The sequence below is a fragment of the Sprattus sprattus genome, assembly GCF_963457725.1.
Source record: "Sprattus sprattus genome assembly, chromosome: 3".
NCBI lineage: Eukaryota > Metazoa > Chordata > Actinopteri > Clupeiformes > Clupeidae > Sprattus > Sprattus sprattus.
In genome coordinates, this window is record NC_137922.1 from 1,832,404 (window position 1) to 1,851,009 (window position 18,606).

General features: G+C 41.7%; 2 protein-coding genes across 2 annotated transcripts in view; one reads left to right on the top strand and one right to left on the bottom strand.

Moving 5' to 3' along the window:
- Nucleotides 1–1,181: 1,181 nt before the first annotated feature.
- Nucleotides 1,182–9,782, bottom strand: ace2 (angiotensin I converting enzyme 2; the record flags this gene model as incomplete). Its single annotated transcript, XM_080834307.1, has 18 exons — nucleotides 1,182–1,308; nucleotides 1,855–2,049; nucleotides 3,100–3,216; nucleotides 3,601–3,701; nucleotides 3,870–3,928; nucleotides 4,049–4,227; nucleotides 4,447–4,569; nucleotides 4,714–4,812; nucleotides 5,431–5,575; nucleotides 6,120–6,346; nucleotides 6,600–6,772; nucleotides 7,052–7,149; nucleotides 7,355–7,460; nucleotides 7,831–7,943; nucleotides 8,394–8,537; nucleotides 8,851–8,944; nucleotides 9,190–9,348; nucleotides 9,576–9,782. The coding sequence occupies 18 exons, from the start codon at nucleotides 9,780–9,782 to the stop codon at nucleotides 1,182–1,184; spliced, it is 2,466 nt and encodes an 821-aa protein (XP_080690433.1).
- Nucleotides 9,783–14,325: 4,543 nt separating this feature from the next.
- nhsb (Nance-Horan syndrome b (congenital cataracts and dental anomalies)) overlaps nucleotides 14,326–18,606 on the top strand; it is a gene marked incomplete at both ends in the record, with an annotated part of 73,205 nt that continues 68,924 nt past the window's right edge. The window contains one exon of the mRNA XM_080834451.1: nucleotides 14,326–14,605. Coding sequence (XP_080690577.1) covers nucleotides 14,326–14,605 — 280 coding nt within the window. The remainder of the gene's footprint in view (nucleotides 14,606–18,606) is intronic.

The following is an 18,606-nucleotide window of genomic DNA, read 5'->3' on the forward strand; positions in this document are numbered from 1 at the left end:
ATGCCTGTATAAACCCCTTGTAACAGCTGACATTGGCTTACAAAAGCATATATAAAGGATTTTGGTACAAAACTTTCTTCACTTTTTTACTGTGATAATATGCTGAGACAACACCTGTAAAATCCTGTGTTTACATAATATTTACATTTTCACTTTAGCTCAGATCTGGCATATTAACACTTGTATGTCATGGTCAGTGATCAGCTGTCACAGGAAAGGATCATAACAACCTTATTTCGACAAAATGTGCTGTCAGCTGACAGATTTACGTCTTCTTTGGATCAAAGTTTACAAATTAAGACTTCATTAATTATGACCTCTAATGCCAGGAAAATAAGCCTTTGTGAATGTTTTTTGTACTATACATGGAACACTGGTTGAAGGACTCATGCCATAAATCTATGACCCATAACGACTTGCAGCCTCAGTATAACTGTATGTAATTCTTTCCCCACAGTCATGCCAGGAAGAAGACCTGAAGTTTATCTCTAAGAACAACAAGGAGATATTGCCATTTGTTTTCTACAAAAAGGAAGACCCGAGCAAAGGGAATCTTTTTGAGTCCGCAAGCTGTGAGGGCTGGTTTCTTCGTGCTCTCGCCAAGGAAGTGGTTGCAGAAAAAAAAGGGCAAATACAAGTAGAGGAGTCACTGTACTTTTTCATCCATACGTACCAGTCCTGAATCTGAGAAATTGAAAAAAGACGCACAACCATTTCATGTATGCAAACAAGGTTATAGGCCATTTGCATGTAACTGCCAATGTATACATTTACACTATCATCTCGCTTTCAACAATACATTTTCTTTTAGGAATTAAGTCACCTGTCGGAAACAGGAATAAACTTCAGACAGTGCTGAAAGCATGGTCTTTTATTTATATCTGACATTAATAATGTTACATAGTGCTACATAATCATTTCAAATACCACATCTTCTGACATAGCACACACCTTCAAGGATATAAACATATTACTTAGTTTCTCCATGACTCCATTGTTTCAATTATATCAGTTATGTTAGACTGTATCTGATCAAATAAAAACAAATAAACAAGTATATAACTGTCTTTTCATCTTCTCTTGTCCTTGTCTGTCTTTGTCTTAAGTTTCTCCCATTAATTGTGATTCTATTCAAACAGTCTAGAATGACCAAACACTACACAAACGGGTCATCAATTAAGTCACATTACTGTTTGTTGATCATGACTGTCTCTCTCAAATCCTTTATTTGAGATTCCATCTGCATGTTCATGTGTATTGTCATAGGGGTTAGTAACTGGGTTTTCCTCTTCTGCTCGCTTAGATTTCCTAGATGAAACAGATAATACATACAGTACATGCCATTGAAATTGTGTAATTGGCACATTTGATGCTTTATTTGCTTAATTGAGTGATGCTAGAGTGACTGCTTAGAGTTCATCTGCAGTATATCATTACTCTTGATGTTATGTGCTGTAACCGTGTGTACGAACATAAGAAGTCTTTATCATCTTTGGTCCACTGAATTGCACTAAACCTGAACGCTTTCAACAGCATAAGTCTTTGGGTTGGAGATGTTACAGTATACTCAGTTTCCAGCCCCTGAAGCTCAGAATGTATGCAAATGACCATCCATGCTTTGTTAGAAAGATACGTTCTCAGTAGATATGAGTTTCGATATTATGTAAGTAACAATGCACAAGAGACTGCTCTATTGAACAGGAACCACTACAACATGTGGACAGTTTTTCAAGAGTAACAGCACTATGGCTATTATAGCTGTCAAAAACATGCTCAATTTCATTGTGTTTATATACCCACACGTTTCACGCAGCTCTAGTAAGTTGTGAAAAGTACAAAAAGCACAACTCTTACCTTCGCCTGTCCACAAAGCCCATGGTGATGAGGTAAATCCCCAGTAGGACCGCCACACCCATGACCACCCCAAACACCACCAGCCAGACCGTAAAAGGCTGCTCAGTTGGGGGGGCCAGCGTGGCCAGGAGACCCTCAAACTCAAGGGTGTCATCGCTAAGCTGGAAGGCGCTGTTGAAGCGACCTCTGGACAGGCTGGAAGAGAAGACCAGAGTACATCACATGACACGAAGAAGTATCAGGGAAGATCACACCATTATATAAACCCAGGCTCGATGGATATTTGAAGATTTGTAAATCCTTTTACTTATGCAACATAGCGTGTCTTTTTAAAAAAACCTTTTTAAGGGTTGTATAAGATCTTGAAATTCATTGATGGTTTAGGGAAAGGGGTGGCCTGCGGCAGCGGTGCAGTTGGGATTTTTAAACTGGGGGGGGGACGGATCGGGGTCACTATGAATCTGAGGGGGACATGACCCCCGTCCCCAGTGCTATCTGCGCCCATGGCCCACGGTCATGTGAAGGGGAGATGTACACACCCGCCCTTCCCCCTAGTGGCCCAGGCTATTCACTTACAAGTTTTGTGCTCTGAGTCAGAAACCCCATAAAAATTTAAGAACAACTTTTGCAGCGTACGCCAAAATATACACCAAATATGCTGTCAGCCCTGCTAAAAACATCACAGACATTTGAGTTGTATTAATGGGAGCATGAAATAATGGTTGGTAATGTCCATAAATCTAGTGGATACAATTTAGATTCATTTACATTCCAATGAATGGGAATGTAATGGGAGCCTATCCAAACGGTTAAATCGCAATGGAATGCGTCCCAAATTGCTCTAGCTGGTTAGAGTAGGCTATTCGTAGTGGGATCCGTTAGAATATCTGTGATGGTTTCTATTTTTTTTCTCAACAGGGAAAATACATTTGTTAGCAAGCTATGTTTGCAAGTCAAGTCTGTTGGCTGTTAGCTACTCGGGTTGCTGGTCTTTGACAAAACCTCTACGATGCCTCTTGAAGTTGCTACTCTGTAGAAGATTTGCTGCTCTTTTTTTAGCACTGTTATTCCTCTTCTTCCCACTGTTGAGGTGAACCTACACACGTCATTTTGTGGGTTGGCCACTGACGCATGTGAGAATATCGAAGTTATCTCGTGTTTTCTTCTGTTGTGGTTGTGGCGTCTAAATGAATGGGTTGTGTGAGTGGCTATACACTGTAAAGCTGAGTGTGCGTGTAATCTCACCGTATAGCAGCTTCCACCTCGGATTTCTGAATGATCTTAGCTGAGTCAGTGGGATGCGTCACAACAAAGTAGAAAGACACTCTTTGTGTCTCTTTGTATGTGTGCACGTTGTCTGTCCTGAACATTACAAAGAGGAAATAAGGTTGTCAGCCTGGAAACAACTGCAATAATTGATCAAAAACAACATTTCATAAAGCTAAATGAAAGCAAAGCAAACCGGTACTTCTGTGGTCTTGCTTGTAACAACCATTTTCCAAGATGTAATAAGTAGAAGTGTTTTGTATAGGATGTGGAATAAGCCACTTCCTTTGAGAAAAATACCATTGATGTGACTTGTAAGGAACAGTTTAATAGCTGGCTTTCAACTGACAACCCCTGTGAATACTGCATTTTAATTGAAAGGTAAAATGACTAAAATGCATAGTACTGATATGGATTAAGAACACAATGGTATCTTCCTGACGTCATTTTGCAGTTTGAATGTAATTTTGAAATACTCACACAAACTTGAGCAACTCGCCCTTCTTCTCTGAGTAGTACCGTCTCATTGCATAGGCCATGGTCGTCTTGAAAAAGAACATCTCATCTGCGTTCCAGGCATACTGGGGAGCAAGTAAATGGTGTCATAGAGCTAGTACATAGAGCTAGTGATGTGTTTTTATTAGCAGTGTCAATTCATAGAGCTAGTGATGTGTTTTTATTAGCAGTGTCAATTCATAGAGCTAGTGATGTGTTTTTCCTGTAAATTGAATTCAGCCTTGTTGACTTACAGCCTGGTCCCCCAAAGCAGTTTTCAAACTCAACCTCACTTTGAAGGCATTCTCAGAATCTGGAAAGTCAGGAAGACAATTATTAGTCCTCGTTTTTGTTTCAAAAGCTCAGTAGTGTCTAGAAAACACTGTAGGTATTTCCCATGTGTAAATTCGTACGGGTCAAACCTTGCACTCACAGGGGTCAATGTTGTGGTCCCATCCTCGTTTTCTGTTGTTAGCATCATTGTCTTTCTTGAGCCACTCATGGAGGTCTTTGAAGTAGTCCAGAAGGGGCTGGGAATTCATTCTGGTTTCTCCAGAAACTTGTTCCAAAGCTCTGGTCCAAGACTTGGATCTCCCCAGCTCCAGCATAGCCCTTTAAGCAAGTTCAATTTGGTGAAGGGCTCTGCTTTCACACAGGTTTTTCTATGTGTGTGTGTATTTGTACTGGTGTTATTTTCCTCTGATAATTCAGTAATTTCACAACGCTCTCTTTTGAACTAATTGATTATGATATCGAGACAGAAAGAAATTCTACAAAAAATGATCCCGCCTCATGGCAAATTAAGATCTGGGTCATGTCCTACGTAAGTACCTAAGTTTGTCGCCTGCATCAGTTGAATTAGTGATGTCACACTTAAATAAAGGCCCGATGTGTCCTGCAGCTTTGCAAAGAGCAGCCTGGAACTGGAACTGATATATGGTCCTGGTGAAGTATCTAACTTACAGGAAATCAAGATCATGAACACTGTTAGCATCCAAACACTGTTAGCATCCAAACAACTTTATACTGCAATATTGGAAGAGATTAGGCATTTCCGCCATTATTTTTGTTATCCCTCGTGAAGAACTTCTACGTCACCGGATGAAGGAGTAGTCTCCAGAGACGTGGAACAAAGCGGGGGGGTCACAGTATGACTCATCCCTGGGGATAGGCTCAACAACCCCAACCATTTCTCTCCTGTGAGATGGAGAGAGTAGAGAAGGTCATGTTACCACAGAGGATCAACCTATGTCAGACACTGTGAGCAATCAGTGACTTCCTGGGCTCTGAATATTTGCCCATGTATATTTCTGTTTCACGCACACAACAGCTTGTGAGTCAATCAAGAAGTTCACTGAGTAAGTTACTGTATATATCAAAGGCATTCCGAGTCATCAAACTGTTTTATATCGAATGTTAGAATAGAAAGAACATGTAAGTCAACGGAGAAATGAAGGAACCTATGTGAATATTTGTGTGGGAAATAAGATTAGATTAGATTCAACTTTATTGACATTGCACACAGAGTACAAGTACTGAGACAACGAAATGCAGTTAAGCATCCAACCAGAAGTGCAAAATAGCAATAAAAGTGCAGAGTATGTGCATATGTAAAGTGAAATAAGTGAATAAATAAGATATATACAGTAAGAGTTAGGTATAAAATATGAACAGAATTGGGACTAGCAGCAATTGAGGTAGGAAGTGTAGATAGAAATGAAAAATATAAAGTGCAGGTGTAAGTATTAGTGGTGGACATGGAGGTTGAATTCAGAGATAAATTGGGACAGATGAAGAGGGAGAAAGACGGCTCACTTCATCCTCCACCACTGTAGCATCCACTCCTCTTTTGGGACTGTCCCTTGGAACACCTGCCATCTCCACTCCTCCAGCATGTAGGTAAAAGGCAAGGTGGCTACAATGGTCAGGGCCTGCTTCATCAAGAAGTTGATCTCGGTCTCTACAGAAGCAAAAACAATTATTCTTCAGATGTGATATTTCGAATCAAAATAGCCTGCAATCTGACCTGTGTGATAACACTGTGCTTTACCACACACCTTGACCATGTACAACCCTTACAGTAACACTCTTATAGTATGTGTCATACTGTGATGGTGTGACGCACATACACAACGGAACTCAAAAGGGAACCATCATATTGAAATTAAGAGAGAGAGAGAGAGAGAGAGAGAGAGAGAGAGAGAGAGAGAGAGAGAGAGAGAGAGAGAGAGCGAGAGAGAGAGAGAGAGAGAGGGAAAGGAAGAGAGAGAGGTTTGATTGTGTGGTCTAATTTAGCAGAACAAAATCTAAAGAGAAATGTTAGTTTTGTGGTGAAAGCAATAAGGCTTATGCGAAGAATTAGTGTGAGATGGGGATTTTCTAGGGACTTGAGTTGACCTTTGACTGAGAAACGTTTTTTGAGGTCTGCTTACTTCAAGGTCTGAGTCTTAGAGGGGCTGTTATATTTATCACCAGTATTCATCATAAAAGATCTTGTACTTAACCGTTGTCCTCTTTGAAGTCTGCCATCAGAAGGCCTAAGGCCTGCAGGTGTGATGGGGTTGCTGCAGACAGGGACATTATCTCTCCCACTGCCTCATGGAAGCCTTCATTGGCACCGTCACGCAGGGGATATGAGAGGTTACGGTAGGCCATCTGGTATTGGTTGTGGCCCATCTCATGGTGGACAGTCAGGAAGTCATCCATGTTGACCTTGCTGCACATTTTGATTCTGCAAGAACAAAAGATAGAAGACAAAAGAAGACAAAAGAGGTTAGAAAAGGGAAGGTGGAGGTGTGAAAAAATAGAAGTGAGATAGAGAGGGAACAAAAGAAGAGGTGATGAAAAGAAAAAAAGATGAGTAGAGGTAAAGAAAGAGAGGAGAGGATGTGGGTAGTGTTAAAGCAGAAATTAGAGCTAGGTCAAAAAAGCAGAACAAAGTATAAACCACACGTTCATTCAGCACAGGGAGAACAAAACTGCACCTGAAGTCCTTTCGATTGCCCATGTCCCATGCTGTTGGGTGGCACACCACACTTCGACCATCCTCTGGTCTTACAAGCATTGAGTCGTTCCAGAAGTTGTCAAACATTTTGTAAAGTTTAACTGACATGAAAAACTTCTCCGCCTCTTTGAACATCCTGTCAACAGTCCATTCCTGGACATTCAAGACATAATCAGAGAAAAAGAGTCAAGGACACGGATGATTGATTCCACCACCCCACACCCCCACCTCCAACAAACGTCATATTACCAAATCCCAGATCAGAGGGAGATGCAGTAGTTAGGTGATTAAACCTTTAATTGGCACTGAATGTTACACATACTGTAAGGTGATTAAACCTTTAATTGGCACTGAATGTTACACATACTGTAAGGTGATAAAACCTTTAATTGGCACTGAATGATACACATACTATGAGTTGAAGTGTAGTACCTGATCAACCATTTCCTTACTGACATCAATATCAGTCTTCCCAGGGTAAGGGACAGAGAGGGGGTACAAATTTGTCCAAAACCTTCCCCACATATCACCTGGAAGTTCACCATATTTTGTAAATCAGCTGTTGCGATGATGTGTTTTGTAAAATGATGTCTTTTGTAAAACTGTGGTCCATCAAAAGTTGATGGATATTTATGGTGGCTCATGTTACTGATGTAAATGACAAACATTTAGATAGAGCGTTAAATTCAACACTGCAGCTGCACTAGCACGGGACCTGTTTTGCTCCACACTTACCCAGAAGATGTGCCGGGAGTCCTCCCTCTGAGCTGATATGGCCAGGGTAGGTCTGCTGGAGTCTGGATCTCACGTATGCGTGCAGTTCAGTGTACAAGGGTAAGATCTAGAACATAGAGGAAACCAGTTCAGTGTACAAGGGTAAGATCTATAACATAGAGGAAACCAGTTCAGTGTACAAGGGTAAGATCTAGAACATAAAGGAAACCAGTTCAGTGTACAAGGGTAAGATCTATAACATAGAGGAAACCAGTTCAGTGTACAAGGGTAAGATCTAGAACATAAAGGAAACCAGTTCAGTGTACAAGGGTAAGATCTAGAACATAAAGGAAACCAGTTCAGTGTACAAGGGTAAGATCTAGAAGAGCTCTGAAAAGAGATTGAAAGACCTAGCACACGAACATCTGCAATAATGATTTTCTTTCCTTCTGTACTTCGTCTTTATTCCTCTACTAAAGAATATCCACAGCACCAACCTCTTTGTAAATTTGACGGACATCATCCATGAGCTCGTCCCGAGTATATCCATACTTGCCATCCTCAATGGTTTCATAGTTCCATCTCCAGTAATCACCATAGTCCTTGAAACCTTTGATAATGTCAAAGGCAATATTATGTTCCGTGCTTAAAGACCACATTGAGTATAATCGTGAGTACAGTTTCTGGATATATGCCTACTTAGACATGTGTTATAGTCAGAAATGCAGATACGATTCAATTACATATTTAAACTCTGGTGAGGTACTGTTTAGGTGTTTAGGATTTTTTTAACCAGTCTGCATGAAGATCATGTTTAAACTTATATATACACTATACTATGTACTTATATATACATTAGTTTATACTTCAGTGTAGATATCTGTTCTTTGCAGTGGAGTCTGTTGTGTGGAGAACAACATGCACTATTTGACCACTTTCATCTTTAAAGACCGCACTGGACTTAGGTACAGTAATGACTCATTTCAGCCATGGTGGATCAGGACTTAGTATCTCTCTATCTGTCTTTATGGCTGAACTCAGCTGACTCAGCAGGTGGTACCGTTGAGTTTGGCGGCCTCGTTCTTCAGGTCAGCGTAGTCCTCATACAGGGGTCTCATCTTCTTCCCCACCTCCACTCTCCAGCCCTCCCACACGTGCAGTCGCTCATAGTAGTCTCTGCTGTTGGCCATCACGTGCTCCAGGCCTGCGGCAGGAAAATGTCACTGATGTTCAGCAAGTATTCCTCCCAATGGAGGCTTTCAGGACAGATTGTCTGTGCCTCAAGAAGGCATTATCTATGCATTGCAGTAAACTGTAGAGTCAGGTTTTCTAAAGTGTTGACCTATGGCAAACCCTGCTGAGAAAAAAGTTAACTAACCCTATAACACATGTTGGTATACTTATGTCTTCCTTATTACCAGGCACAACTGATAAATACACAACATTCATCCTGACCTTTGTACAGGACCCACACCAACAGTCATAATCCCCAGAGCTGTGTTGTATAGGGTGTTTACCTGGCTCTAGAGTCTGGCAGTCAAAGGGGTCGTCCACTTTGCACACCGTCGCTGTGCTGTATAGGGTGCTCATCTCACTCATCACCTTGCCCAGCTGTGAGGAGACAAAACGAAAATAAAGAAGTTTTGTACTTAATAGTCATGAGAAATCGGAAAAGTCATGTACCTTATATCTTTTGTAGACATACAGTATTTGCTTGAACAACAGTCAGATAACCGAAAGGTCTTTAGCGCTGAAATATCAGTGAAAGATTTTATGCTTTTTTCATCTGGACTTGTGCTAATGCTACTTCCAGCCCTTAAGACTCACACAAATGACTAACATAACACTGAACTCACGTGCGCTCCCTTGTCCGCGTCCAGCGCTCCTGAGCCTTTGTCTTGAAGTGTCATGAGCTGCAGTTTAATCTCCAGATCAGCGATCTGATCGATGGGGAAGGTCTGAGCTTCTTCTGAGACCGTACTGTAATAAGCACCCCAGATCGCCCCCTGTTCAGACTGAAGACAAAGACAACATTTGAGTATGGCATACAGGTATAGAACTGGGTTCCATTCCGTTCCAAGAGTTAAAAAAAAGACATATTAGTATTTAGTGAATATGTGTAGAATAGAATATTAAGTGAATTTGGTGTGCAAATCAATGACATCATCAGTCCCAATCACCCCTATTTAAATTCTGCCCTGCCATGTCACTGCCATGACTCTCAGACGCCTTCCACACTCACCAGCTTCTGTGAGTTCTCATCTGTGATATTTGTGTTATACTCCCAGGAGGCCAGTGAGTACTGGTACATCAGCTCCGTGGCATTCACATCGAATCTCTTCAGGAACGCGGCGGCCCTCTGCTCCAGTTCAGACTGGGCCCCCACACTGGCCACACCGGCCACGGCCAAAACCAACAGACACCTCACAGACATCCTACCGAGACACATCCACACGCGTATAGTGAGGGAGGCAGTGTTCCCAGTCCATGGTTTTATCAGTGGCCCTCCACCACTTTGACCCTTGGCCAAAGTCACACTCAGTCATAAAGACGCAGCACTCTTTGTGAATGGAGAACACTCCACTAGAGAGTACTTTCCTTATGGGACACACACTGTTATAGCTTTCTGTATATAGCCTGTCTAAGGAGCCTGGCTGCTTACAACAACCTGAAACCCAAACCTCAGCCTGGCCAGTATTCGTTAGCGAGCTGGTAAACCTGTGATATATGGTACTCAGAAAATTGTCAAAACAATTCTAGAGTTGTGCGTGCTTTGTACAGGAATGGAATCTCTGCACACAGGGGGCCATATAAAGGATTATAACATCATAAAAGGGTGCAGCAATTACAATCTTAAGATAGCAGAGTCTTTTTCCCTGTTTCCATGCTGCAAGGTATAGCTCTGACAGCCATGCCCACACCTTGACGAGTCACACAGCCTTGTCACCTGGTTGAAAAGTCACACAGCAGTGATTTAGCCTTACAATATCACTATTGAAATGTTCAGAAGAGAAGAGAGGTTGGTAATGTGCTCAGGGGACTAACAGTTTTCTCCCTGCTATATTTATTTACATTTTACATTTAGTCATATTTATGTTCATTTGTTTCAATTCTTATTCCCATTCTCCTTTGGGCTTGAGTGTCACACAGCTTGGTTGTAGTGTAGTGTAGTGTAGTGTTTTCCAACAAATCAAATGTTTTCTTCAGCCACATATTTCCACTCTGTTACGTGAGTCAGGGTATTTCCAGCCAGTGCACACTTCTTGGTTGGGTTTGGTGGGAACATGAGAATGATGATTCAATGGGAAAGTGTGATAGTTAATAAGCCCCAACCACCTACTTAATCCCCCACCCACCCCCTACCACTTTACAAGCTGCCACGAGTTCACACGATTCAATATTGGGGCTGCCACAGTTCATCACCTTCAGCCTCATTTTACAGCTCCAAGCCACTGGGTGGCACTGTTCAAATCTGTGGTTTATTGGCTCTATTTTTAAAGTCTTGTAATTGTTTCATGTTGCTGAACAAATTCCTAGCCTAACACATTTAATAGTTACTTTAGAGTGGTCATAATCAATGGCAAAGGTCGGAAAACAATTAGAAACTTATGATTTCACAACTTTCAAACGTATGTTATATTCCTGATGTGACAGGTGTAGCTAAAATGAATGGCATTGTTTATGAGGATTACATTAAAACAATTGTTTTCTTTTCTCTTTTTATCCTCCATTATCCTCCAATATGGGTGGAATAATAAAGAAGAAAAATAAAGGGAAAATAAAAGGAAAGGTAATAATATTCTTCAATATGCTTGATATATCTTAATTAGTTTATTAGATCCAATTGAATAGAGGTCTCTGGAACATTCTAGATTAAGAAATGCATTGAATAACTGAACTGAAACTGAAGGTCACTGCTAGAGGGTGTGGGCCTAAATATGGCAATGAGACACGTTATGATGGTTTTAGAATGTGTATTTGTAGAGGGACAAAATAACCAAATGAGACGGACTTATGTAAATGAATCACACAAGATAGTAATCATATTACACTATGTTCTCAATAAAGATTATGACTGCAAAACCAGTGTAGTTAGATTTAAGGCTTGCTTATCACTCACCAGTGCACTTCAGGAGACTCAGGTCCTTCCAAAAGTGTCAACATACATGATCAGACACATCATGACTTAATTAGGTTGTTACTTTATTATTACTCTCACTAAATTATAAATAAATATTAGAGTGATTAGTAAATACCAACAGGATATTCAGAGAAATGTAACAGGAAGTTTCATGTTTGTTAAATTAAATTCTCCAAAGTTGTTCTTATTCATCTGAACATGTCACACCCATGAACATGCCTCCTCCAGACTCTGAGCATGGCTCAGATATAATGTCACTTTCTCAGTATCCGGTGTTGACCAGATGGCTGGTTCCAGAGAACTGTCACTCGCTTTTCCTTTCTTTTAATTCTTGATAACACACTTTCCAAGAAGTGAACAGACAAAGCTTTGATTGTTACTGGGGCCAGTTACTTGAATATGATCTTATTGTCCTACAATAAGGATGTATACAAATGTGCATTCAATTTGAGTTTTTTATAGAGTAAATACTCTGAGAACGTGAGACCCTTTCTCTTTCACATAAAGATCAAACCACTCGGCTGTCACCACGGATACTCAGACGTTTCCGGTGCAATGACAAAGACTCTGCCTGAAGTTGTAACCTACATCAAGCAGCTGCATAGCCTCTAAACTCTTTGTGGTCACATACACACATTTGTATGTCAGTTTACGAGTGTCACCTCTGGGCAGAAGTCACCAAGTGGTTTTCACCCTGGTACCTGTCCCAGTTACAGTAACCACAGCATCCTGTATGGTTGAGACGCTTATCTGAGAAACATCCGGTCTGAAAAGTCACTGAGATCTGTGCAAGACCCAACATGAAATGTACCTTGTAAGAGATTTTAAATGACATTTAATTTGTTTGTATATTGTTTATGAAAAAATGCAAAGATATGTAAAATATAACACAGTGTAACATAAACACTCTCAGTGTAACACACAACTCACAACACACAAATATTGAAAAGTATAATTTATTCATAACTTGATTTCTTAATGCTGAGCTATACAGTATGTAATGTATTAAACTTAATATATTGCTCTGATGTCTATGTTTGTACCTATGATAAACAAAGATAACACATCATTTGATTTTACAACATGTGTGTCAAGAGTCTTGTTAATTCACTCTGTCTACTTGCTAGGGCAATGTAAGATAACATACAAATGTACTTGTATTTACAAATATGTAGACATGCACATTATTAAAAATAATCCATTACATTTTTTCCCATAGAAATAAGTAGAAAACAACAACTATGACAGGCCTATCTGTCAGAATAGCCTAATTCTTAGTTCTCAGTTCAGTTATGGAATGCACCTCGTGTTTTGGAACATCCATCAAAACGGCAAACGCAGAAAAATGGCAGAAACACATAGTTTCAGTGCGTTCAATTCAAATATACAATGGCTAGATCGATACTACTATACCATTGAATCAGCATCTTTATAAGCGAACTACTTCCTATAAGCAGGGTAATGGGGTGACTCGCCATCGAACGTCGCCGCCAGGGGGCGTTAGCCTTTATACTCTCACTAAACTCTCTCTCGCTCAGTCTATTTGTGGGAAGGCGATATTCATGTGTCAACATACCTACCACAGCTCCTGCAAAGGACATTTTGCATCGAGTAGGCCTACCTTGTAGACGATTTACTCTAGCAATGCCCTCAACATGCTCTATACTTTTTTTTTTGATTGGTCTATTTTTCACCACGATTCAAAGGATTTCTGGAAATGTGCCAGTAAAACAGCCTATTTTAAACACAGCCCTCTTGATTTCATATCCGTGTTATACCACAAGATGGCGCACCTTATCTCTATGTAAAACGGCATCAAACTTTGCTTTTCCAGTAATGATTTTCATTACTTTTTTGCTGTTTTAGCTGATTTTCATATAAATGGACGCAATGCCGGAATGTATTTAACCGGCCACAGTCAGTAAATAATTGAAAATAATTTGGGCCCATGCAGCAAACAACTATTTTTTCCTCAGGTAGCCTAAAAGAAAAACTATTCTCAAAATGAACAAAACTGCTCTTGAACAAAGACAGACAGTGACGAGATCCAGTTAAGTCTGCAACCTTTGCAGTTCCAGTGCAGGCATTAGTCACTGCATAGGAAGAGCTTAGTGCTGTCAGTCCTGATACTGACAACAGTAGCTGGGATTTAGAGAAATACTCAATCAGCGATTGTGAGCGCCTCTCATTCAGTAAATGCGCCTTGGTCCCGACATTTCATTACAATAGCCTATAGCGTTTGTCAATAGATATAGCTTTACGAATTTATTTCACACACCTTAAACTGAAATTAGCCACTTGAACCACTCAGAACCATAGAACTCTAACTAACCTATAGGCATAATCCTATATAATATTCCATATTAACAAGGACGTTTTGGTAACCAGTCAGATATTACCGACTGACTTCACTGTTGATATTTTGAATGAAATCTTATCTGCCACTCCCTTTGCTAACGTAGCCTTGTGTAATGCACTGACTAAGCCAATCCACAAAAATGACCGAGGTAGCGTTCCAGATCCGAGCGTGTTCATAGCCATCCATTCCGGGTTTTACGATTCCCCCTTTTTAAAACCCCATTCCACCTCAACTTTAAGCGCTGGGAAAAAATACCACGGCAAGGCATCTGATGATACGAGGAGCAGCACAGATATCTGTGGGGAAGCTGCGTTACGCGCTCAGCGTGTGATCCCTGTCAGAGAAACGATGGAGGCTCGCAAGGAGAATTCGGGAATTCGTGATTGAAGAGGAACCGGGGAACCTTCTGGACTTTTCTTTTTGGATTTGGTTCCTTTTTCTTTTTCCTTTTCTTTTTTAAACCGGATATCATATTTTTTGCCTACACTCAAAATGCCATTTGCGAAACGGATCGTGGAGCCGCCGCTGCTGTGTAGGCATCCAATTCCCAATGATGAGGGCTTGCTATTCGAGGATTTGTGTTCAATCAACAATGTTGCTCTTTCTCGGACCTTGCGGCAGCTTTCCGACCTGGCCAAACATGCCTGTTCCTTATTTGAGGAGCTGGAGAACGAGATCATGTCCACGAATCAACGGGTTTGGGTTCTACAAAATAAAATAGGCAAGATCCAACAAACTGCTGGCGCGTTGGATCCGAAACAGGAGCCAGTGCGTAAGTACCCATCCTTCTTCTTCATCCTGTCTTGATATTTCCTCCTTGCAGGTTAAGGTAGGTAACAGTATGTGTAAAAACAAATAACTCATTGTATGCGCTCAAGTTCACCAGCGTAATAGAAGGGACATAGTTGGAATTACAATGTATCGCACGGGTGTATGCGCACACCTGCTCATCGCTAGTTATCTGCCATTTTCCGATCCCACAAATCACACACGGGCAACACATTGCTTAACGGCGTGTGTATATCAAGAAGCCAGTGCTGTTATAGGGATGCGTTCACTTCAATGTTACAAGCAATCAGCGGTAGGTGGGAGATGGGCGTGTAGGCTGCAGTGGAGAGGGGCAATGTCTCCGGCATTCACATCACTCCATGCTGATTAAGATGGGCGAATGCAAGGGCTATCACTGCAGGTACGGGGCCTGAAGCGATGGTCAGGGATCTTTTTTTATCCAATCTGGGCGTTCGGTTCTGCCGCTCCCCTCAGACAGACCAAGCGCAACTACTGTATGGGCTGGAACGCACACCACGGCAGTAATTATATATATTCGGATGTGAAGGACCATTGCAGTAAAAAAAAAAAAAAAACACACAAAAAACAATTGCTAGTCGATTCAGTAAATACAAAGGGCAGATTGTTTGAAGACATTACCGCTTTATTTGACCATGTCCTACGAAGGGAAAGGTTAAATCCCGATTTTCACAGATTTTGTTGGCGCCAGCCTACCCAGCGTAAAGTGGCCTTGTGACTCCACCGCCGAACAGCGCGTGGTAAAACTGTACAGGAAAAAAATATGTGCTGGCAAATTGAAAAGAGAATATGGATATGTAGCAGGCATTGTGTTGATAACATTACATCTAATAATTGAGAATCAATCGCTGAACAAGGGCTAGTGTATATTTCTTCATACATCACGTGAAAAAATATGGAGGTATGTCTGAAATATAGCTGAGGGAGCGTGCAAGATCGCTCACTGACAGCGCGCTCAGAATGGGTGTAGCATTGCAGGCTGTGTTTGTTAAATGGATGTTCTAGAGATATTAATTTAACACGCAGTAAATTAAAGACACCCCTTCTCTGTCTGTATATTTTCTGTCACTCTGTCTCGCTCCCCTTTTCCCTATCTCTGTGTAATATCAGCATTGACTGGAGGTTGGCACAAATACACGACTCGAAATATTTCAGCATAAGCTCCATTCTCCAGTGAGGCAGCAGCTCCAGCAGTTGGATCATGGTCAGTCAAGAGGGAGTGATCACAGTGCAGTCTTACTTTAATTGTAAGAGGATGTGAGGATGCCATGTTCTACAAATCCGGTGCTGGGACAGTGGTTGATGGCTGGATTTGAGACCAGAAGGGTTTTCCCCTCTGTGCTTTGAGTTAAAGCGAGATGAAGCTTTGCTGGGCTGAGAGACATACTCTGACCTCAAGTCCAATGCAATTGGAGGGGATATTCTGGGTGATTATGGCATTTCATTTTCACTGATCTGATCTGACATGTTTTGAACCCCTCCACATTTCACGAGTGACACAAGTAGAAGGATTTGACCAAAAAAGATTAAGCCATGTAGGTCACACAAGTGCACACTCGGGAGTAAGCGCTTTTTTTTTTTCCTAGTGAGTGTTTATTAGCAGCTGGTCAAACTGTTTGCTGAAAACACTTCCAAAAACACTTCCAAAAACACTTCCAATCAGTCCTCCGTGGCCGAGCCTCCTCCTACCTTGTTCAGTAAGTCAAAGTCAAACTCCTCCGTCGAATACCTATCCGGAGCCATGCCCGGCACCTCTCTCTTGCCTTGAAAGCGTTCGGTGGCAGAGGGTGTACTCAGACCCAGCTCAGCTAGAAAGTTTGTCACAGGGAGCTCTTTAGTCCCCTTTGAGTAGGCAAGGCAAGCCGGTGAGGCAGAGGCTGTATCCCCTCACCACAGATGCAACACAGCACAATGTAACGCAACACAGCACAACACCAGACTAGCTGCAACAGTTCAGGACCACGGCGGAACTATGGCCACCTTGTGTTTCTTTATGAAGTGAAAGCATTGCTTGTGATAACTACCAATAGGACCCCCCCCACACACACACACACACACACACACACACACACACACACACATAATGTTCTATACAGGCAATATAAACATATGGTCTGCATCACTAGAGGCTTCTAGGCCATTCCACCTTTGAAGAGAGTAGCGTAGCGTAGCCTCCTCTCATCTTTCAATAGGAGCAAGAGTCCCTCAGGGGCTAAGTACACGCATTGTTAGCAAAGTTCAGTCCAAACTAACCTTCTCTGACATGTATGTATACACATCCAAATCACTGGTTGTGGCTTCCTTAAAAGGTCAGCCAGGTGAAGGAATGCCCAGGGGCAACTAATCTCCCTGTTATTCAGGCTCATAAGAGGAAGAATGGTCTGATTGTTTGAAGATCACCATTGATCTTAGCTGCAGAGAATCCCGTCTGTGTAACTGGTTGTAGTCTCCTTTTCTACACAAAGAGAAAGGTAGGGGGGGGGGGGGGGGGGGTCACAGTGACTCTGCTTTCTTGAGACCAGACAACAAATAGACACACACACACACACACACACACACACACACACACACACACACACACACACAACAGGGAGAGAAAGTGTGCTCTTGAGAACTACTGTATCTATACTGTGTCAGACAGTATAACAGTGGCATTCCAGCTTCTGTTCAAGTATGAAATTGTTGTTGTTGTTTCAGTTTCAGCTATTTGCAACCAAAGAAAGCAGGGATTTGTCCGTAGATCTGCTCTTTGCAGTCTGGGCAGTTTTCTTTACCAGACAGATCTCTCTGTGATCTGTATGCAGGCCTTCCAGCTTCATGAACTAGTGAAAAATATTGTAGTTAGTGTGCTTGCCTGAAGGGAAGCACAGTATTGTTGTTGTCAAGTGTTCTTTATTCTCCCCGTTTTTTGTAACGCTAACTACTCCTCGCCCGTTCGAGGTACAGACGCCGTTCGAACACCGAAACGTCCGGCCCGATCCGGTGCAACCTGCTATGACTTTTCGTGGCGGTACTCCTTGCCACTCCTTTTTTATTCCTCTTTTTCCATCACCTTTTTTTTCAGAACTCTGCCATTATGACATCATAATAGGGTCATTAAACTGGCTTGCACCTGTGCTTCACTGACACAGAGCAAGCACACTCTTGCAGTTCGTTCACGAAACGCATTCTAGTTGTATCTGCAAACCCTTCTTGCAGTATTATATACAGTATTATGTTCAAAACATTTTTGGTGACGACCAGACTCGTTGCCTTAAGATGTTAAAAACCCCAGGCCATTTGACACCTAGTTGTAAATGATCCTTATCTTCTAATGACCCTTTATTGTCACTTCGTCTGTTGGGAAGTATTAAGAAGCTCAACCCCCACTAACAGACGACACACATACACACACACAGACACACACACACACTGACACAAAGCTTGTGCCTTGGATGCAGACCACATTATTATAGAAAAGCTAAATTGTTCCCAAATATTACAAACGACAAATGAGCCAAAGGTATGTCTTTGTGGCGATAAAGACGAAAGTGAAAACCTTTAGAGAGTCTCACTTTCATGCTGACATCTGCTGAGCTATCACCAGCACAAATGGCCAACACCCACATACCCAGTGGGTGCAGAAAGAAAGTGATATATGCATTGTTGGTATCGACTTAATTGTAGACTTTTGTGACATTGACATAAGCAGTCCCATCTCTGTAGACATTATCCCCCATCATAAGTTATCTAAAACTTTGTTGATGGGTGTTTCGTCCCTTAATGTAGCTCCTCCTCTACCTAGTCTGAGGCTGGGGATAACATTTTCCTCCGCACCACAAATGGACATGGCAGCACAACCAAAATGTGTCTGTTGGAATACTTGCACAGGAATGTTGTCGGGGGTGGTGTAGGTACATCTTTCTCTGGCTCTCCCTTACCTCCAAGACCACAACCCTCAGCTGAGGCTGCCCGACGAGGCACTCC